Source organism: Eubalaena glacialis, chromosome 1, assembly GCF_028564815.1.
Source record: "Eubalaena glacialis isolate mEubGla1 chromosome 1, mEubGla1.1.hap2.+ XY, whole genome shotgun sequence".
NCBI classification, from domain to species: Eukaryota; Metazoa; Chordata; class Mammalia; order Artiodactyla; family Balaenidae; genus Eubalaena; species Eubalaena glacialis.
The window spans coordinates 83,787,515-83,810,908 of record NC_083716.1 but is presented as its reverse complement, the minus strand read 5'-3'; the positions used below and the strand labels follow the sequence as shown (position 1 = coordinate 83,810,908).

Genomic DNA, 23,394 nt, shown 5'->3' with positions numbered 1-23,394 from the left:
ACCTCGAGATGCTCATGTGTTTGGATTCCTTCGTCTCCCTGCTCTATGTCAATATTTCATTTGCATTGAATGCTTTATTAAGCAATTTTTCTGCACAGGCCCTAGGACTCAGACACGAAGACTGCCTAATATTTTTTTGGAGGCTGTTTTTATTTCTAAATTACATTAATCACCTCCAGGGCATATTCAGAAACCAAATAGAAAAGATGGCAACAAGTCACTGGTAGTGGAAAAATATGGATTTCATATGAACTCCTATATCAAATTTGTGATGAGAGGTATCTGCAGATTTATGAAGGGTGATTTTTAATGTTAGATGCATAATGTATTGTGTTGATTGTCGTTAGATACGAATTTGACTTTTGAATCAGCAGCTTTTCTCCTTTGTGAGCATCAAGATTGAAGTTCTCAAGATTTCTTGATGGTCTCTGGTTTTCCTCTTCATGGTTACACAGAGAGGATGCAAGTTTTCAAAAATATACATTGGGGTTGCTGTCTTTTATTCATGTAAATTGGAGGACATGTTCTCCCTCCCATGTTCCCACAGTGAAGCACCTCTCTGCATATCCAGAGTTTGAGACCCTACCATGAGCAAATCGAAGGGAGATTGTAGGAAAGGGAGCTGCAGAGATGCAGACCCATTGGCTTTTGTCTAATATTTGCTTCTCAGGATATGCTCCTCATTATTACTGGATCCTTGGGGATGTTACTGGGTGCTAAAATGACTTCATGGAGATTTCAGAGAATGCTGGAGACATACTTCTGTTTGAACCCAAGGGAACATGCTTCTGCCCTACTACTTGTGAACTGGAAATTCAGTTGTCTTGAGTCTGGGGCACTTTCACTGGAGTTAAATTAGGTGGTTGTCTTGTTTCAAGTCACAGCAATATCAAAAAATTATCTGAGCGATAAGCCCCAGATATTAATTATCTGAGCGATTTAATACATTTGTTGCATGTATTAAATCCTATAAAGACGTTTGTTCAAACATATACTATTTCCAGAGGTTTATTTCTAATGACTTGTGACAGTCGATGCATTATAAGACTTCATTTAGGTAACATTTATTTCTTGACAGAAAGACACTGAGGATGAAGTTCGAGATATAATCCGCAGTAATATTCACTTACAAGGCAAGGTAAGCCCAAGATTATTAGAAAGCACACTTAGCACCTATAAACTACTTAATCTCTCTTTAGAAGAGTACTACGAATAATGTTACTTTAACAAGTAAGGTAGTGAAAATATATCATCTTAATCAGTCATTATCCTGCTTGCAAATCCTTTTGTATTAATGACTCTCAAGATAACAAATGATGTATTTTTAAAGTAGATCATCGGAGATTGTCAAACTTTGAAAAAAGATGTCGCCAGTTGAAATAAAGGTTGGGAATTTCCTTCATATAGCTGAGTTTGAGGACCTTTGGGACATGGAGATGGGTGTCTCTGAAAATTTGATATTTTACACCTAGTACTCAGAAATTAAATAAGTGTATTTGAGTCATTAGTGCATACGAGATAGCAAGAGTTAATGTAACAGAAAAGCCAGTGTACATTTAGAAGAGAAACATGAATGGAAACCAAGATAACACATACTTTCTAATGGTGGGTAAAAAATTTGCTCAAAGTAGTTTTTGTAGTCCAAGCATTTACCATTATTTGGAAATGCTTTCATAGTAGTAGATAAACTATTCATTTGTTTACAGGACCTGTTATGTAACATGAGAAGTCTAGCAATTTATTATTTTGACTCAACTCTTTGCTTCTATTCAGATGTCCCTTCTGAGGATTTTTTTTTTTTAATTGTGAAAATGTCCAAATGTCAAAAACTAGTGGCTATAGTATAATGTATCCCTTCCTGGGTATTAAAATGTTTCTTTCCAAAGATCCAAACCATATTCATTTTCTTTTAACACTTCGGAATATAATAATGATAAAGGTGCGACATGCTTTTACAGTACTCACAATGCACAAGTATTATTTAGAGCAAATTTCATGTGTACTTTGTTGTGTACTCAATTATCCATTGAATTTTAGCTTTAACAGAGTAGGAGATTAATTCCTATAAGAGCATGATCTCTTTGCATATAGCAAAAAGATTTTGAACATTATTCAAAATGTTCATAAAGGCTCCAGCTGAACCTCAATTTTATACTACATGCATGGGCATTTGAGGCAATCATGTGCCCCTGAAAAGATCTCGGGAGCCCCAGGGAATTCGAGACCACACTTTGAGAACCATGGTCCCACAAAGAGACAGAAAGTGTTCACTATCTCTTAAGAAGGGGTTTATACCGCTCTCAGGAAACAGTCAAATAAAAGTTATGTCTTGCATAAGCAGGAGGAAATTCTTCCATTATATTCTAGAGGTTACTTGTAGGGATACTTTGGACAATGTATGCTGTGTATTGAGGAGTCAGGAGGAACAAGAAGAGCTGAAAAGGATGCATATTTATAATCAATATTTCACCTCCAAACGAATGAAACCTGATAATAAAGACAAAATGAATACTTATTCTTTGTGACATTTCATTCTATATTTTTTACGCCAGGCGTAAAAATAGGCCCCAAGGCCCCCATGTATATAAAAATAGGCCCCAAGGCCCTCATGTATATACAGACTTGCAAGCAATGAGTTCTTTTGTTCCCAGCTCCTTCTTGAATACATTGTCTTGAAATTGTAAGACTGGTAATCCTGAGGACAAGAGGGAGTGATTGTATATTAGAAAGAATAATATCTAGAGGTACCAGAGTCCTCAGATGAAAAAAGTATATGGAGGAAAACATTTTGTTTTATCAGAAGAGAAACGGTGTTGACAAGTCGTTCAGTGCACAAAGCTCTATCTCTGTTTGCCTCTAAGATGAAAGTTATTTTTAACATTTCAAACTACACTTTCTCAGGCTAGGAGTTGTGAAGATTTGGATGTTGTTCATTTACTTCTGCTTCATTGCACTCCGTCTCCCATTTTTAAAGGAAATATTTAATGGGAGGAGAAACATACGAGTATTGCTGTGCCCGTTTTTAATGACATAGTTAATCTAAATTATTTCTTTGAAGTGCTGTATCCCTGGAAAGATGCTTGTATTTGTCAGTTTCTATGGTTTAAAATAATATTTCTTAAAAACATTCAGAATTCCGTTGTATCTTTCACTCAGAAAATTTGACAGTATTAAAAAGTAGAGTCTGTAGATTGGTTTATTGTAAGAATGTGATTTTGTAGGCCTTCGTTGCTTTATATTAATTGATATCTTTGTTTCAGTGAGACTGAGCTCTGTTGTAGAATCCTTGTATTTATAGATAAATGTGATCCTATATCATTGCCTCTAAAGTAAATATGTGAATCTCTCAGTGTCTGACTGTGAAAGGAAAAGAGAAAGATAAAAGATTGCTTTGCCTAGTTCCTTTCCCTGACCATCTCCAGCTCATCCTTAAATCCTAGTTGAAACTTCACTTGTTTAGGGAAATCTTCCCAACCACCAACAGATTAGGTTAAATCTCCAGGTACCTTATATTTCTTTCTAGTAGCCCTTGTCACAACTGTAAATGTTTGTTTGATGTCTGCCTTCCTCACCAGACGATAAATTTCATGAGTACAAGGTACTTACTTCTCTGTCTTGATCTCTGCGTCATGTTTTCACCCTGTGCTATGCTCAATAAAAAGCTATAGATTGACTCTTCAGAAGTGGGTCTTCCCCTCTTTACACTGTATTTTTTGAACATTTTTCTTTTTTTCTGCAGGTAGAGGATCCTGCTATTAGATGGCAGATGGCTCTTTACAAAGATTTACCCAACAGGACAGAAGACACTTCAGATCCTGAGAAGACAGTGGAAAGGGTCTTGGATATAGCAAATGTGCTTTTTCATCTTGAACAGGTTAGATTTTGTGCTGATTCAATCACATTTGCCTTAACCATAAAAAATATTTTTTTAAAGGATGTGTGTTAACTTGTTAACTGTGGGCCAGAAAACATATATGTCCAGCATGTTCATTACCAAGAATCTATGACTTGGGAGTCCTTAGTATCTAATCAGCAGCATTTCCAAGCCTGTAATTTTTGTAACCATCGATAAATAATGTATTTGGGGAGATCAAGCCCTCTGTTTTATAGTCTTTTTCAAAATATTTCTAAAATTAAACAGATAATTAAAATTATATAATTAATTTTAAGCCATTCTAACAAAAATTTCAGGAGTTACACCTGATTTCAAATGTTTTGTAACTGTATTATTTTTCTCTTGCTGCTCATAAAAACATGTTTGAGATACTATCTTTCCCTGGTCTGATATTTGAATTTTGAATTTAAGGTCACTTGTTTAACCTTTCCTTTTAATATTTTTGAGCTAATTTTTCTCAAGTTCAGCAATATGTTACATTTAGAGAAGAGCAGTGCATTGGTATTAAAGCCATGTGAGAATAATGTTTTTATATCATTTTTCAGTTGTATTCTATTTTAAGCTACAAAGCTTACTGTGTATTTGATTTTCTTATTTATTACCTTTGCTCAAGAATTCCCAAACCAATAATATCTGAAATGTCATCAATCGGTGGATTGTATTTTTGTAGAAGGGATCTTCTGGCTTAGGTAAAATATCTGCAACACAGAGACAGTCTCTGTTTCTCACGAGGTCCATTCAGCAAAATAACACCAGACTGAGGGTGCTCAGTGTAAATCCAAGAGTGTGCTCTGTCCCTGGGTCTCCATGACAATACCTACCTGACATGGAGGGGCGGTTATTTTACATTGAACATAAAATAATGAAATGCCCCATGTCACCTCAGGATGTTGTCATCTGAATGTTTTGTAGAACTTACTAGCATAGCAATAATAAATGTGTTTCTTTGATTCCTATTTTATATTATCTGATGACCTCCTATCACTGCCCTGGCCAGTTAAATAACCGAAGGGTATATCTGATGTAGCATCCTCTTAATTTCCTTCTTGCTTACTCAGATGCCCCCCAAATGCTAATAACTTCTCCAATGCCATGCAGTTTATCACTACACCTGATGAGATTAAGCTAGGATACTCTTACACCATATGGCTATCGATATGTATTTACATTATGTAACACCATAATATTAATAATATAATATGATGATAAAGTATTATTTAGGTAACCTAATGGTTCCCTAAATATTTTCATGAAATATTAAATAAATATAAATGATCATCCATCAGCAGATGACAAGATTTGAGGTAATGAAATGTTAAGTGATATATAAAGTCATAGAGTTGTGTTTCCAGAAGTATATACATATTTAGGAAGATTACTCAATGATAATTAAATGGCTCCTAGAGGACCATTTCTGACAGCATTACTCTACCATGAGTTTTTAATTCTTCCTGGTTTTCATGCACATATCTGGATTTGCTTGAATGACTTTTAGATACATTAAATGAAGTTTATTGAACCCTGTTTTATTATAGTCATATGTTATATACTCATAAATACATGTGATCATAATGAATGATGTTATTTGTAAAGTGGCGAGATTCATTTTACTGAGCAGCTGTTTATCCCGTGAACATTTATTGCATGCACTACCGTATGGCAGCATTGTACTCTGCTGGGGACTGAATTCTGTCCCTCTACTCAAGTGGCTCGTGCTCTAGTAGAGTATATGGCCACATAGATAAATATGTAGTGATTTAGATGTGCCAGGATACAAAATGTACTGAAGAGAGAGTAAGAGGAACCCAGACTTACTCTAGCCATGATGAGGGTGATCCCTGTGTAAACCTTAAAGAAGTAGGAATTATCTAGGAAAAGGTAAAAGGGTCAGATTTTCATGGCCAAGTATTCTTCAAAATGTTAAGAATATGAGTAAAAAGAACTCATCAGTTATCAAAGAATAGAAAAGAGTGGAAGATATCTGTGTGCAGAATTCATGCCTTTAATACCTCTATTCTAATGTTAATTTGTGAGTCATAGAATAGTTTGCAAAGAATATTTTCATTTGCCACACTCGGTGCAAAAATAGTGGGTGCAGAGGAAGGACTTCATTTGGCTCAAGGGTCAGCGACCTTTGCAATTGAACATTTTGTACTGTACATCTGGTCATTTTTCTTAGGCCAGTAAGCTGTCTCCTTGGAATTTTCTAATACTCAAACTCCAGACAGGCTAACACAGCAGCAAACCCAGGTGTTCAAACAGTTACAAGACACATCTTGATGTTCACCTTTGGATCACAGATCTTAACAACATCTAGTTACTTGATTTATAGGAAAATTCACTATTTAAAGTCTTTCCTTGTTAATTATGTTTGTTGACTGTCACCCATGTTGATCAGAATGCCATATTCTAGGTGAATAATACTACTCTTGATTCTGTTTCCACCTGCAGTGTCTCAACAATGTTTTGTTTTGCTTAATATAACCAAGAAGAAAATTGAACTGGATAATTATAAAAAAGTGTTTATTGATCCTGTAGAAGGAAGAAGATCACAGAAATAAGTGCTTTCAAATTATACAAATTGCTTTGTTAAAATTTCCAAACCACTGTAATCCAAACATTCTTAATGTTTTCTTCAGGCATTATTACATTCATATGTTGACCCTTTACTGCAAAGGATAATAAATTTAGTTTTACTTTTTTAGCTAACGTAACATTTTTATTTCTTCCAGAAATCTACATGTATGCGCCGGAGATATTACAGTCCGGGAAGTACAGTGTTCAATTGCCTAGAAATTACTAATTAATGTAGAATTCTGTGCTGGGATTTTTTTTCTCTCTAATACTTACAATTAATCTCTTTTTCTTCTTGAAATTCCAAACACCATTAGCTAAACACATAGCTTGCTTGCATCATTTACTGCAACTTTTGAATTCTCATTTGTCCCTATCTAACAAAGTAATTATATATTTTAACATTTTTGCAAAATTAAATTCTTTTACTCACGCCTACTAATGTGTTCACAAAGACTTGTCATCTCTCCATCCTGTTATGTTAAGGAACAGTGGACTTTTCATTAGAATTTTCTTTAGCTGCCTCTATTTATGTTTACTGTTGTAGCTCTTATGATAAAATTAGTGGAAATGGATAAATAAATAAGAATAGGTTGTTTTGCATAGGCAAAAACTATGTTTTGGCACCATAACCGAATTCTGAAAAGGATACAAAATTGTTTTATATAGAATAGTTTTATATTTCTTTGATTTTTAAAGATGACATAGCTTCTAAAGTACACAGTGGTGGGAAAATATTATATTTTTACTAAGGAAAATATTTAACATTTGAAACTATTTCAAATTTAGCATTGGGTAACTTTGAGGACATGGGTTTTCCCATAATAATTGTAAGGTACTTTTGGAATTGAAATTCTAAAAGTTCTTAGCTAAAAGATGCAGCTGTATTTTTGAGGGCCTTTGGGGGGTTAAATACATATGTCTTTGTGTCATTCTACCTCAGGTCGAGCATCCTCAGAGATCGAAAAAGGCCGTGTGGCACAAACTGCTCTCTAAGCAGAGGAAACGGGCAGTGGTTGCCTGCTTTCGGATGGCTCCTTTATATAATCTGCCAAGGTCAGAATTTCTTTAATGTTTATAATGGATTAAAGTTATTCTTCCCCTAACAAGTGATAGGAGGCATCTACCTTAACACGAGTACAGTAGTCCAAGAGAAGGATGGACAAGATTTATTGGCTCTTCTGTGTAATACTTGACTTTGTTTTCGTTTGTTGGGTATTCTCATTGGCCTGTAAGAGATCATTATTAAATGACTTTTATTTTTTATTGAAGTATAGTTGTGTTAGTTTCAGGTGTTTCAAGTGATTCAGTTATACATATATAAAAATCTATTCTTTTTCAGATTCTTTTATAGGTTATTACAAAATATTGAATATAGTTAGTTCCCTGTGCTATACAGTAGGTCTTGTTGTTTATTTTATATATAGTAGTGTGTGTATGTTAATCCCACACTCCTAATTTATCCCTCCCCACCCTTTACCCTTGGTAACCATAAGTTTGTTTTCTATTACTTTTAAATATTCAGGAGGATCTGCTCACATATGTGAGGCAGGATAGAGTAATTAGGAACTCAGTCTTGGGGGTCAGACTGCCTTGATTTGAATCCTGACCTCACAGCTTATGGATGCGTGACCTTGGTCAAGGTTCTTACCTGACTTTGTTATAGTTTTCTCAGCTGTACCGTAAAATTTGGCTCATAGAGTTGTTCAGGTTATTTAATGGGTCGAAGTATACACCGTGCTTAGAACTGAACGTAACACGAGCAGTGTTAATTGTTGTTTATTATTTTTGTGATTATTTAGCCTTTGGGGAAAAGAGCTGATATGGAACTAACTTATGGGAATAATGTAAACACATTTGACAGACGCAGCAACCTTCTCCTAGAGATACAGGAGATATACTTGTTAAAAGAAAAGTAACCCGTGGCATTGAAGTCTAGCCCAGGGTACCATTTCAGCCTTCTTGTGATTCTCCTAAGAAACTGTGCTGTTTCCCACTCTGAGCTTTATACAAGTTGCATCATCCCCATGTCTGTTAAACAAGGCTCAACTCAGCTGCATCTCTTTTTTGGACCATCTCTGACTAAGCCACACCCTTCTACTTCTTCCAAGTTGAAAATGCTTCCTCCTATTTGTTTCTAGGACACTTTTAAATACCTCTAGTTGTGGGCACTTTCCTATAGTATTGGGGCTGTTTGTCTCTCTGATTCAGACTTTGAGATCCTTTAGAGCTATGTTCAATTTCATATCTTCAGCACCTAGAGCACTGACTTTCAGTAAGTGTTTGAATGAATGAATAACGTAAGTTGGGGAGTTAAAAAAAAAAAACAAGACAAAAACATAACTCCTCCCTGCCCCCCGCCACTAACAAAGCAAAACAAACAAAACTTTTCCTTTTCACTAAGGCCGGTAAATTCCTTGCCATCTCATCACTCACTAAGTATAAAATATACTTCAGTTCCTTCTCAAACCACATGCTGCTTCTAAATTCTCTGACTCAATTATGGTGTCACAGTTTAGTCAAATAGAACATTGACCTTGAATTCATATTCTTATTTCTTTTCTGGTTCCTCCTATACAGACATTTTCCAAGTTTCATCAAGTTTTTCTTTTCTTTTCCTTTTTTTTTTACAACTCTATTGGATTATAATTGCTTTACAATGTTGTGTTAGTTTCTGCTGTGCAACAAAGTGAATCAGCTATATGTATACATATATCCCCAAATCTCCTCCCTCTTGCATCTCCCTCCCACCCTCCCTATCCCACCCCTCTAGGTGGTCACAAAGCACCGAGCTGATCTCCCTGTGCTATGCAGCTGCTTCCCACTAGCTATCTATTTTATATTTGGTAGTGTATATATGTCAGTGCTACTCCCTCACTTCGTCCCAGCTTGCCCTTCCCCCTCCGCATGTCCTCAAGTCCATTCTCTACGTCTGCGTCTTTATTCCTGCCCTGACACTAGGTTCATCAGTACCGTTTTTTTAGATTCTACGTATATGTGTTAGCATACGGTATTCAACTTTTCCTTTGAACCATTTCGCATCACCATCCTTCCCTTCAAGGCCACCTCTTCAACTCCCTTTATTGACTCACATCATGTTGATGACAGCAGATTCCAAGCTAGTTTCTACAATGTCATGGAGTCTGCCGTTCCACACTCTCGGATGAAACATATTCAAAATTGTATCCCTTATTCCAGTGGTTCTCAGACCTGGTGCTTTTAGGAAATACACTCAGATTCGCTTGAGAAATATCCAAGCCTCAACCTGTTGAATCAGAATATCTGAGGGCTTAGCATGTGTACTGTTGAAAAGCTCCACAGGGGATTCTGATGTACCAGTAAGATTGAGCCTTTCTCGTACAAGAATTTATGGTGAGTTCTGGCCGTTCCAGCTGTGTTGACAGTTCTTCTCCCTGGATTTCAAGGCCCTTCATAAACCTGTCTAACTTTATGTCTCATGATTCCTTAGCCCGCCTTTGATACTGTTAAGCTCAGCATTCCATCCTACAATGGCACCAGCTCATTTTAACACGTCTGGTATTCTCTTATGATGTTCCCTTATTGACATGATTTTCTTAGAGTGGAACCTTAACCATAAATCTCATCAATTTCATGATGAGTTTACTTATGGTTTTAGTCTTCACTGGTCTTCTTTAATTCATAGGCAACCACTTATCAGTATTCTAGGATTTAATCTTTGGATATAGACTCCTATAAAGTTCCCTTCATACATTTAGTTTTGTAATCCTCAGGGTCTGTATCTAATGTTAACAGGAACACTGGATAATTCCAGAACATCGTTTATCCAGAGCCACTTTATGTCATAAGAGCTACCACGTAATGAGCATCTATCCAATGTGCTTTACATTCTTTATCTCAGTTTGAGTCTCACAAAACTGACACGTAGATGGGGTTATCCTAGTTTTATAAATGAGAGAAGTGAAAGTCGACAAAGTTGGATAACTTGACCAATGTTACAAAACTTAGAAATAACTAAATCCATGTCAGTGTGTGATCTGAGAGACCTTTCTCTATCCTCTGTGATGTCTTGCTCTCCAGTTTAGAGTGGGAAGTTTATTTTTATCCTTTTAGTGCATAGATAATCCAGTGATAAAGTGCTACTGAATACCTTTTCACTTTAATTAAAAATAACTGTTTGAAATTGTGTTTACCTTTTAGGCATCGGGCTGTCAATCTCTTTCTTCAGGGATATGAAAAATCTTGGATCGAGACAGAAGAACATTACTTTGAAGATAAACTGATAGAAGATTTAGCGGTACATTTTTAATGGGGTTAGAAGATGAAAGAAAGTCTGGGCTTGGTGGAATAACATTGGTGTAAGCCATTTATCTTATAACATTGAAGAGAAAACATCATTGCAGTTTATGGGCCTTAGGAAACTTTATTCTCGATTGTTATTGCATGCAGTGTTTAGGGAAAATTTCACTCTTCTTATTTCAAAGAGATCTCATCAGCATCCAGCAATTCAGAATTTAACTAAACTTTGACTCTATTATTCTTTTAAATTCTTCCTCAAAGCAACTTCAGACACCTCAGAACCAGGATATTACTATAAAAGCTGAACCATAAAGAATTATTCACCAAAACTAAGTTAAAGGTTGACAAAAGCCAATGAAAAGTAGCTGGTTGTTAAACATATACAGGGCAGAGAATGATAGATTGGGTACAGGAAGAGCAGGAAGTCATGGTAAATATAGTATAAATGGCAAGTAGAATTTTTCAGTCCAACCATGCTGATAAGGAGGCTTGTGTTACTGAGAGTGCTTCACTCAGGGGAGCCATTGTCTTAATTTTTTATGAGCTGTGGACCTATTTAAAAATCTGACCAAGAACCATCTTAGGAAAATTTATAAGCATACAGTCCTGCAGAATTTTGCAGACTAGTTAGAGGCTTTATGATTCCCAAGTTAAAGACCTCTTGTCTAAAAGTTTTGTTTTGTTTAACTCACGAATTATCAGGGAACATAAAGGATAAACTAATCCAGTTCATAAAACCTTAACCCTGATTACCCCCTTATATTTTAAATGAATTTCATTTGTCTTTACAATCAAAACCTGTAGAATATTAGAATATTCAACCTTGTAGAAATTTACACAGTACCTGCAACATTAAGCCTTAAATCCAAGAAAGAACATCATTTATGTAGAGAGAATATCAGTCTGGATGGGTAATTCTTATAGAGATATAAAATTCATTAAATCATTCAACAAACGGGATTAATTAATTCTACAGTCAGTAAAAATGCTTCATAATTTTCCTCATGGTACATGTTCTATCCAATAGAATGAAATTACTTTTTTAAGTTTTAAAAGTAACTGAAAATGAGGAAAAATAATGTGTAAGTGGTTCAGACGTTAACTCATTCGGCATTCTTTGCCTTTCTCTGTCTATGTAGGCAACAAAAATGTTTCATTTGATAATCAGTTTGCCTTGCTACATGAACTCCATTTTTATACTTGGAGTGACAGAGCATTTTATTGCAATTCTTTGTAAATTGAGCCCTCCCTAAAGCTGAAATCCATGTAGCAGATACACTTTTCAGTTAGTTATGAATCTGCTTATAAGAATAGCATTCAGAATTTTTAAATGATGTAAGTCATCCTTGCCCATATTGCTTTTTGGTCCCATTATTAAATAGCTTTTTTTTTTTTTAAAGCTGCATACTTTTGCGTCAGTAATATAACACACACACACACGTGCATACACGTGCAGGTACAATGCATATAACACAGGCACACTCACGCACCACAATAGGAAGAGAAAGACTTTCTTTTTATTTGTTGTTCCAAGCCTTCATAGTGCTCCTGGGTCTGGGTGAACATTTCACCTAAATGTGAAATTTTATAAATTTGACTTTTGTATAGAAACCTGGAGCAGAACCTCCGGAAGAAGACGAAGGCACTAAGCGGGTCGATCCTCTCCATCAGCTCATCCTTCTGTTTAGTCGAACGGCTTTAACGGAGAAATGGTATGGTTGGGAGGGTTCACACGAGACATAGGAAGAACAAATAGAAACCCATGTCTGAGTGTTCTGTCCGTCACATGTTCATGTTTCAATTTCATCTTGTTCTTGGGAGGAGAGAGAAGTGTTCAAAGATAGGACCAGTCTGGCATACACCACGAACCAACGCTCACACAACTTCAGGCTTTAATAGCTACCTGTCAAATATTTACCTAGCTCTCATTTTTCTTAACAACATTGTAATTAGCTGGTTGACTTGATTCTGAATCTTCTTATAAAATGCTGTTTCTGTTGATCACAAACAGGCTTTAGAAAATAAAAGAGCCCAAAGCAAATTTCAGTACCAAAAATGTTTGGAGACCACTGGTGACCCCAAATTTCCTGGATAGATTCTGTCTCCATTCAGCAGTAAGTCTTAGGAAACTTGAGGAGGTGGGTGAGCCATCCTCTCAGTGGAAGGTTTCTTTGAGATCTATTTTATGGGCATTCTCCATTTTTCTTGGTTCCTACAGTCTTGGTCATATGAATTCACTGAAACCACAAAGGGCAAACCTCTATGGAGTTAAATAAGAAATGCACTCATAAGCCCAGTAATCAAAATGTGCTCAGTATCTGCTCATTACAGGGGCACCGCATAGGCTGATTCTGTAGATGAGCCATGGCAGAGGTTCTAAAACCTTTACCTGCTTCCCTGCCATGGGAGAGAAAGCCTACTTTGCCCCAGGCCTCCCTCATCCTCTGCAGAGAATTTAATTATCAGTCCATATCCACATGAGTCTTAAAGAGTTCATCTGACCTCTATGCATGTCGTAATAGTGTACATTTCTCCCTCTTAGCTAATGTGATCCATCCTTCTCTCACGATTTCTCTCTCTTTCTCTTATTATTTCCTAACTAACAAAATCATCTCATCCCTAAGCATAGAGCAGCTCCCTGTCTGGCATTGTCAGGTAATGAGGTATTTCTCATAAGTGGATTTTTCTGATGGCTATAAGTTTAAAACTGCTAAAATAACTTTGCAAAACGTCAGGTATTTTTTGATGGAAGCCTTTCTTCAATGAATTAGTGGTTTCCATAATTTTTCAAAAGAGGATAGTAAACAGATTTTAACCTATCTTAATTTTTAAGAATCATTATGACCATCATATTTTTAAACTACGTAGTAGCATAATCATTGGGTGAGTCTTTCCGACAAATGTCAAATATCACTTCTGCTGTCAAAAGCCCTGACATCATGTAAATTTGCTTGGTTCAACTTTTGTAGTTTTAAGAGAATATTAATGTTATTACATTTGTGTGTAAATCAATAGATCATTTATTTTGTGAGACTTGAAGGTCTCTTCCATAAGGTAAGAAGGGGCCACTGTTTAGGAAGTCTAAGATCTTTGCTCTCTGATTCTGCAATATTTCTGAATAATTGCTTTGCCTAAGTTTTGTGTTTGTTTCTTTTTAAAAAGACATCCTTGTTGAAAAATAAAGGCTGTTTTATACAGTGAAGGTGATTTTGCATGTAACTAACCTACTTAAAAACTGATTTTTTTCTTGTTTTTCATAGCAAACTGGAGGAAGATTTTTTATATATGGCTTATGCAGATATTATGGCAAAGGTAAATAAATGTCTTGATTTTAATGGCAAAATATAAGAATCTGTGTGTTTCTAGATTAAAATAAAATATCATTAAGTTTTAGAAACCTACAGGGCATTAATCTCAACTTTCCACTTGTTACCTGAATATCTGTTCTAACGTTTTTGACAGGTAATCATTGTTTCTTCCTTTAACATTTTATTTATGGAGAGCTCACTAATTTTCCAAACATTCATTCATTCAACAAATATTCACTCGACATCAAGGTATTGGAGATAATGTGGTGAATCAGAAAGTAACACACACACCCTGCCTTCTTGGAGTTTATCATCTGATGGAGGAGACAAAATTTGAACAAATGATTACAAAAAAACTCTGACAAGTTTAATGGTAGAGAAACAATTAGGAGTAGTGGGAGTAGTTTATATAGCATTAGTCTAAGTTTCAAGGAAGTCCTTGACTGTTGAATGATGAATTGACCATGCAAAAATAGTAATAGCTAGTATTTACTGGGTGCTTATTTCGTTTAATCTCATAACCTGAGAATGAATGAGGGGAAGAGGAGTCAGGTTTCTCTGAGGCTTCTGACTTGGGCAGCTGGGTAGATGGCAGAACCATATTCTAAGGTGGGGAGCACCAGAATCATTGCAGGCCTAGAGTGAAGAGGAAAGATGGCAAATTAAATTTTGGACATGTTAGTTAAAAATACCTGTGAGACAGCTAAGTGGAGATGTCCAACATGCAATAAGATAGCCACGTCTGACATTCCATATCTCACAGAAGGCTTAAAATTACAGCTTTGGGGGGATTTCCCTGGTGGCACAGTGGCTAAGAATCCGCCTGCCAATGCAGGGGACATGGGTTCGATCCCTGGTCCAGGAAGATCCCACATGCTGTGGAGCAACTAAGCCCGTGCGCCACAACTACTGAGCCTGCGCTCTAGCCCCACAAGCCACAACTACTGAGCCCGCGTGCCGCAACTACTGAAGCCTGCCTGCCTAGAGCCCGAGCTCCACAGAAAGAGAAGCCACCACAATGAGAAGCCCGCACACCGCAATGAGGAGTAGCCCCCGCTCGCCGCAACTAGAGAAAGCTTGCGCACAGCAACAAAGACCCAATGCGGCCAAAAATAAAATAAATAAATTTATTTAAAAAATTTAAAAAATAAAATAAAATTACAGTTTTGGGAATTGTCAGCATTAGAAGGTAACTGAAGCCATAGTAGTAGATCATTTTGCCCAGGCAGAGAAGGAAGCATGAGAAGAACAGGTGGCTAGGACCAAGCCTCTAAAGACATGGATGCTTAAGAGATGGTTAGAAAAAAAGGAGCTCCCCCGCCCAAAAAGAAAATAGGAGAGAATCTTAAGTGTGAGCATATATAGTAACTGTTGGAGTGTGTGGTCAACAAAATCTTATTCTGCTGAGGAATTGAACAAGGTAAGGATTGAAAATTCTCCAGGATTTATTACATGGACATCATGTGACCATGGAGAGAACAGTTGCAGAGAATTGTGAGATGGTGCGCTGGTGGTCCAAGTGTGTATTGTGGGGAAGTGAGTAGAGATTCATGTGTGAGTAGATGCAGCATAGACATCTCTTTACAGAGAAGGCGGAGAAGGAGGAGAAAGGTAGAGGGTGATAAATATCTATATAGAATTGTGAGGTTGAAGGGGGATTATTTTTACCTGTTTGCCTCTTTTTTTTTTTTTTACTTTTTCAAAATAGATTTGAACATGCTTCTGTTCTGCTGGGAAGGACCCAAAAGAATAGACAAGGGAATAATTTGTGGAGTGAGGCTTTGAGTAGGTGGGAGCAGGGCAGCAGGACAGGTTACAGAGCATAAGAGAAAAGTCGTGGCTTTCCAGCTTTCTTTTAAACCGTAACCCACGGTCAGAAATACATTTACCAAGTATATTTATAGAAACAAAAACAGATACCTTGAAAGAAAATCATCATGAAATTATACTTGTACTATGAGCAGTGCAGTCTGATATTTTCTATTCTATTTAAATAAAAAAGTTGTTTGAGATCATGATTCACTAAATAGATTTCATGTCCAGTTAATGGGTTGAAATCCACAGTTTAAAAAACATGAAAACAACCTAAATGTCCATCGACAGACAAATGGTTAAAGAATATGAATTCTATATATATGCAATGGAAAACTCCTCAGCCATAAAAAAGAATGAAATAAGGCCATTTGTAGCAACATGGATGGACCTAGAAATTATCATACTAAGTGAAGTAAGTCAGAAAGAGAGAAATACCATATGGTATTGCTTATATGTGGAATCTAAAATATGACACAAAGAACTTATCTACAAAACAAACATAGACAACAGACTTGTGGTTGCCAAGGGGGTGGGAGGGGATGGATTTGGAGGTTGGGATTAGAAGATGCAAACTATTATATGTATGTATACCTGAATCACTTTGCTGTACACCAGAAACTAACACAACATTGTAAATCAACTATACTTCAATAAAATAAATATTAAAAAAACACTAGGTTAAAAGATTAAAGAGGAAGGATATTTCCTTCTGTGGAAATTGGGACTGAGTATTGACTGGAAACTAAAACAGAATTCCCAGGCAGTGTGGAAAGCCTGATTGATGTCGTTTTTTATGAATTTGGACAGTACCAGTCTTCTGGTTGTGTGGCTTTTCTCTAGCAGTTCCCAGAACCAAATGCAGATTCAGAGAAGGCAGGAGGTTAGATTTGTCAAGGATAAGGATTTTTGCCAGACTCTTGTCGAAGGACAGGGGATCACAGGGGTTTTGTATATCGCTATGACAGTGGCTGAGGCATTGGATCTTGGATTCTAACTAGGATAAATAAGGAAATGAGGAAAGAAGGAGCTGATAAGTAAGGAGATTGTAAAGGAGTCCGTGGACTGTTGTCCTCGCAGTTGAAGAAGCAGTGAACAAGTGGGCTCAAAAGGGAGAAGCTCCTGTTTTGAGAGTAGGAGATTCCTGATGGTTCAAGTTCTTCCTTGTGACTGGAGCAGAATCAGCCTCTGCATTTGTCCTGGTCGTATCCTGAAGTTAAATCTAATCTCTTTTGATAAGTGATCAAATATTTAATGATGCTTTTTCTCAAGATTTTCCCTTCATAATTAATCTTGTTCCTTTTATTGTTTAATGTATCCCAGGAATGCTAAGCTTTCATTACTCAGTTCATTCTTCTCTCAATCATTTATCAAGATGTGCCCCCCAGAAATTACTTGAACACAGTGTGCTGGCTGTGAGTTCACCTGTGTAGTGCACGTTGGGACTTTATCCTCGCTTATTCTGCCTTGGAATTCTATATATTTACAATAAATTGTAAGAATTCACTGGTTTTTTGGCAGCCAGGTTACATTTTCGTCACATGTAGAGCTTGCATATTCACCTAAATTCCATGTCATTTATGAATTTCTTTTGAGGTTTACCTCACATACCTGTATTTTAGCAGTTGATATACTCTTTAGTTAAGTATAAGTCATCATTTCTCTAATTAGAGTTAGACTATTATCCAAGGCCAAAAAAATTTTTTAAATAAATAAATAAATTTATTTATTTATTTATTTTTGGCTTTGTTGGGTCTTCGTTGCTGCGCACAGGCTTTCTCTCTAGTTGTGGCGAGCGGGGGCTACTCTTCGTTGCGGTGGGTGGGCTTCTCATTGCGGTGGCTTCTCTTGTTGTGGAGCTCGGGCTCTAGGCGCGTGGGCTTCGGTAGTTGTGGCATGCAGGCTCGGTTGTTGTGGCTCCCAGGCTCTAGAGCGCAGGCTCAGTAGTTGTGGCGCATGGGCTTAGTTGCTCCACGGCATGTGGGATCTTCCCGGACCAGGGATCAAACCCATGTCCCCTGAACTGGCAGGCAGATTCTTAACCACTGCGCCACCAGGGAAGTCCCAAGGCCAAAATACTTTTAAAGTTCATTTCTCTCATCCAGTGTTAAATATTTCTTTCCATTTATGTTAACCGCAAACCCGTAAGTGTGTTTATCTAAGTTGCTAGTTTTGATGATTGATACCAAACTTTTTAGTAAGTAGTTTTTGGAGGCTGCCTTTCTTCACTTTGACAGTCAGCATCCCAGGAGTCTGAAACTTTCTCTTGGCCTTCATGGTTTCTCAGAGTTTACCAGTGGTCATTTTACGTTCACATATGATTATTTTTGCCTTGAATCTTGACACTTGAACTCTGTTCAAGAGACTTATGTCTTCCTTCTCCATTTGCAGGACTTTTTGAAGGCAACATTTACATATTAGTTGGTTTTTGTTTTCAGTTTTCATTGTTTTTTTAACCATAGGAGCCCAGAATTGTGTTAATCAGAACTCTGGATTCATGATACACCCTCATGATTGGTCCATTACATTATTGGCTCCTTTTATTCAAAGTAGTTACTTAGTAGTTTCTAATAATGTAGTAACTGCTCATAAACTCACCACTCACAAGAAAAGCTAAGACCTTGATAATAAGCCTACCTGTAATCATACGGTCCTCTCCATTAACCCATACCCTGCCTCCCCACACAAGGAAATCATCCTCCTGTAGCCCATGTTCAGGATAACCTTGCTTTCCTTTTATAATAGTGTTCATTAGTTATATGAATTTATTAATACATATATTACATATATACATGTGTGTTACATATATAATTACGTATTTTTGAGATTTTAGTTTTAACTTTTAAAAGGGCAGTATGCTATATGTAATCTTTTGGTACTTACTTGTTTTACTTACTATTGTTTTCTAAGATTCATCTATACTTTTGTGTGTGCTGGAGATCATTTGATTTGACTATTATATTCCATTGTGCAACTACACCGTAGCTTATCCGTTTACTTTTTTGTTGGTAGCCTTTTGTGTTGAATCTATGTTTTTGCTGATGTGAAAAAAGGGCTTGAAATGCCTATTCTTATTCATGTCCAGAAGTCAAGGGTCATAGGATATATGAATGTTCAGCTTAAGGAGAAGATGCCAAACTGTTTTCCAAAGTCATTGCATTAAATTACATTCCTCCCTGCAATGTTTAAGAGAGATTCTGATGATCCACATCTTCTCCAATATTTGATACTTTATGTTTTATTAATTTTTGTCAACCAGGTGGGTGTAATATAGCATTTCATTGGGGTCTTAATGTTCATTTCTCTTGGCTAGGTAACTTTCATATTTAAGAATCACTTCTCTTTGGTGGTTAAGTCTGAAGCAAACAGCTGATGAGTAGTTCTGCCTTTTCTCTCTATTATTATTACAGTTTCTGCTGTAAATCAGGTACTTTCTGTTCCTTGTTTTCCTTGCTTTGTGTTTGGCTGTATGTTAAAAAATCATTTTACATCTTTGTATTTTTCGAGCCACACTTTATTTTAAACCTTAGGTTCATTTTTTTCCTGCTTATCTTTCCAACCCCTTCCTTACATCATATATATCTCCTCTTCTGAACATCTTAGAGACTTTCCAGTGCATCCACGTTGGTTTGCTGTTGCCCCTTCCTTTTGTCCTCATCGTGGTCACTCATGCTTGATTCTCAGAATATCTCTGTTTTACTCATCATCCCTTCTGGACTGTCTGAAGCTGTTCTGTTCTAAGGGAATGGTTTTACCAATTTAAATAAGATAACCATGTGGAAGTATCTAGAATGATACTGTCATAAATTAAACACTCAATAATGTTTTCACTCTTTTGAGTTTCTGGCTAAGGAAAACGTTTCCTCTTCTTTCTCTTATAACTTACTGAAAGGTACACATTAAGTTATACCTAGTGTTTCATTCTTTGCTGGTTAAAATTATAAAATACCAGGATCACTTTCTTATGAGATTTCTCTTTTCTATCTCACCCAAAACTTAGTTTTAAATCCATCCTGAAAGTTTCTTTTTGCTTCCTCTGTCTTCTGAGGAGTGATGCAGTCAGAAAGGCAACTGAAGAATGTATGACATACACTTGTTTTGCAGAATGAAATTTCCAGCGGATAGTGGCGAGGTGAAGTGCCCCATTTACTGCTTTATGAATTCTTATTGCCAATTTTGAGTTTTGATCCAGATATCTGAATGTCTGAAGTATCCTCTGTTTTGGTCTTCTCTAATTTCTTTCTTCTAAATTCTCTATTTCATGCTTCTGCCCCTTTATGAATGGGTTTTATTCACTTTTTTCCTTCCTGGAGTACGATATCACTCTTCCTTGCCTAGAATTGATCATTTTGATCCAGAAAGTTAAGTCCTGTGTTGCAGGACCATCTAATAGAACCTACTGTTTACTTAGCATTGTCATACATATTGTGTGGATGCAGTTTGCTATTGAAAAACGTTGTGTGCTATGCCTGTAAATCCCTCTGTTTCTGTTCAGTACATTAAAAAGTGCTAGACATCCGCTATAGTTTTCTTGTGGTCCCAGCATGCCCCATGGCAATCAGGACAAGTTTAAAGTGGTTTATGGGTTTATTGAATTTTGTCAGATAGGTCTCCAAATAGCTTCAGGTTTAATAGGTTTTTTTAAAATCAAAATTTTAACTTTATTAGAAGAGAATCTCACTAAATTTTCTTAGGAAATTTTTAAAAAACAGTTTAAGGTATTTTGTTTCAAAATAATTATTTGTAAAAAATATCTGTCAGAGACTTCCCTGGCGGTCCAGTGGTTAAGACTCTGCACTTCCACTGCAGGGGGCACGGGTCTGATCTGTGGTCAGGGAACTAAGATTCCACATGCCACGCGGCCAAAAAAATGTGTGTGTATATATATCTATATCTGTCAGCTAGAGCTCTAAATTCCTTTACATAAAAGCAAACATATCATATGAATTTTATAGCTTGAAAGCATATCATTATAACTCAAAATGCCAACTTTTCTAAATGTATTCTTCAACTCAAACCGTGTTCCTCCCCAGTATTTCTGAAATTTATATAGGAGATGATGTGTTTCAGAAAATGTGTAACTTTATATTCTTAAGAGACATTTTGTATTAGTATTCTAATTTGATTAGATAGTGATCATGCTTGTTACTTGATAAAATCCCTGTGTTTCACTCCTCATTTATAATGCATGTGAAGGAAGCATTATGTAGGTAAAGGAGCAGCTTAGCCAAAATTCCTCTGCATTCAACATTATACGTACACTATTTATGGAGGGTTACAGATTTGCCTTCCAAATATGTTTTGCTAAACTTCTCATGCGTATTTATTTTCAAAATCCTGGTTAACTGTTGACACGGGAGTCAAGGTGACATTAGCATATAGGTGAAAAGTTCCTGCACTCTGAATGAATAATTAACATCTTGGATTTTGTGGTGAAACATACTATTCAGCAACTTTTTCATGTAGTGAAATTGTCACAGGTCTGTGTCCCCTTATTTTCTCCTTTGCAAACCACGTCCACATTCTCATGAAATGGAAAGGGCGATGCTCAGTACATGTTTGTCGGATGAATGAATGTAACAAACCTTTTAGCGTTTATCATTGAGTCTGGTGGAAGGATCACATTTTGTACCCTGGCTCCCATTTCTACTTCACGTCTGTACTCAAAGTACTGTGAATCATTGAGTTAAAAGTATTTTTCTGATTTGTAAGTTATATTTAACCACTTCTTCCATGAGCTTCATGGATACACTGAGTGTTTACCAACCATAAAAAATCCTTAGAAGGGTTGCAGTAATCTAACTTGGAAGAGCTTTAGGTTCTTCCTAGCATAGGTATTGGCTGATGACCTGCTTCCTTTGGTCAACACGATACTCCTAGTACCAAACCATGATAATAATAGCAATTGAGATTTATTAAAAGCTTATTGTTTTTCAGGTACTTGTTCCTAAGTGGCAAACAATTTCCATATATTAATTCATGTGATCCTCTCAGCAACCTGGTTACTTTTTTTATTATTTCCACTTTAAATATGAGGAAGCGGAGACCCAGAGAGGTAAAGGAACTTGCCCTAGACTAAACAGCTCATAAATGGCAGCATCAGGATTTGAACCAGGCACTCTGTATCCTCAGGCCATGTTCCTAACCACCAAACAGCTCTGCTTCCTTAGCAAGCAAATTTTCATCTGTGGGAATTAGATAAGAATACATGCACAGCTCCTTTACCATTGCTGGGAAAATAACTCAAAATAATGAAATTGTCTGTTTTATCATTTTTCTGTGAAAGAATAATCTTGGTAGCAGTTGGAATTTTACTTTCCTCCTTTAGACCAAATACAATAAAAAATGAACTTAACAACAACAAAAAAAAGATGACAAGATTCACTTTAAGTAATGGACACTGCTTTCTTTTAATTTTAATTCATAGTTGTTAAATGTATCTGTATTAACACATTGTAATGGAAGCATAAAAAAGGAGAAAACAATGATCCTTGTTTTTAAGGCTTGTAATTTGATTTGAACAAGGAAAATGCATGAATAAGTAGTATGTGTAGTATGATACAGACCTCGTAAATATCTCCATGATATATATAAAATTGGTAATTTAGTATTTTAATTTTGTATATGCACAGTATAGTTTTCTTTTAGGCCACAGATTCATCGATCATGTCATCTAAGCTTATTATATATAATGTATATATTTAAACAATATTCATGATAAACTAACACAAATGATTCAGTATTCTGTGCTAAATTCTTTTATGTTTTCTGCCTCAACATATTCTTATCCTGTTGACCTTTTCAAAATTTTTTTTTACATGTATTAGAGTTGTCATGACGAGGAAGATGATGATGGGGAAGAGGAAGTGAAGAGTTTTGAAGTAAGATGAATCTTTCTATAGTTGTTTTTTGTCTACGTTGAAACATTGTTTCATAGCTTATAACTGACATTTATGTTTCTTGCTTCATGGCTTATTGCAGCTTATTGTGTCGAGGAACTGCATGTCAGAAGCTGGATGGACAAATCTGAGTCCTAATATTTGCTGAAGTTAAGATCAAGGAACATAGACTAGTTAAAGAATCCAATAAAACCCATATGTTCAGAATGAGTGTTCCTGAGAGCCCTCAGAGATGAGGTTGCTTTAAATTGTTCTCATCTCAGTGAATGACGTGATTTGAAATTTCCAACAGACGTGGCAGAAAAATATTTATGGAAGAGCAACATGACATCAAGTTTCTAATTAAACCCTTGGTTTGACGGTTTTTTTCTGAATCGAAGAAGTCTTAAAGATTTAGCCTCTTTTGACTTCTGCCCAATTAGGTCACTCATTCCCTGTACATATGTAGATGGTGGCACACAATGCAGTTTGCTTGCATGAGGCAGGATTGCATATATTCCTAGGGCTGTGTTCTATTTTATGATTATTTCCTCAAACCTTCTCAGATTTTACATTTCCGTATAATTCGAAATACTGCTCAATATTCATTAGCCAAAGGGAAAGTAAATATTATTTTCCCCCTTCGCTT

General features: G+C 36.3%; 1 protein-coding gene across 1 annotated transcript in view; it reads left to right on the top strand.

Annotated features, from left to right (window-relative positions):
* Window positions 1–23,394, top strand: part of RYR2 (ryanodine receptor 2) — a 537,153-nt gene that overhangs the window by 426,643 nt on the left and 87,116 nt on the right. The window contains exons 73-79 of the mRNA XM_061190410.1: window positions 1,079–1,138; window positions 3,740–3,874; window positions 7,413–7,525; window positions 10,649–10,745; window positions 12,356–12,459; window positions 14,008–14,059; window positions 22,695–22,748. Of these exons, the coding sequence (XP_061046393.1) occupies window positions 1,079–1,138; window positions 3,740–3,874; window positions 7,413–7,525; window positions 10,649–10,745; window positions 12,356–12,459; window positions 14,008–14,059; window positions 22,695–22,748 (615 nt within the window). The remainder of the gene's footprint in view (window positions 1–1,078; window positions 1,139–3,739; window positions 3,875–7,412; window positions 7,526–10,648; window positions 10,746–12,355; window positions 12,460–14,007; window positions 14,060–22,694; window positions 22,749–23,394) is intronic.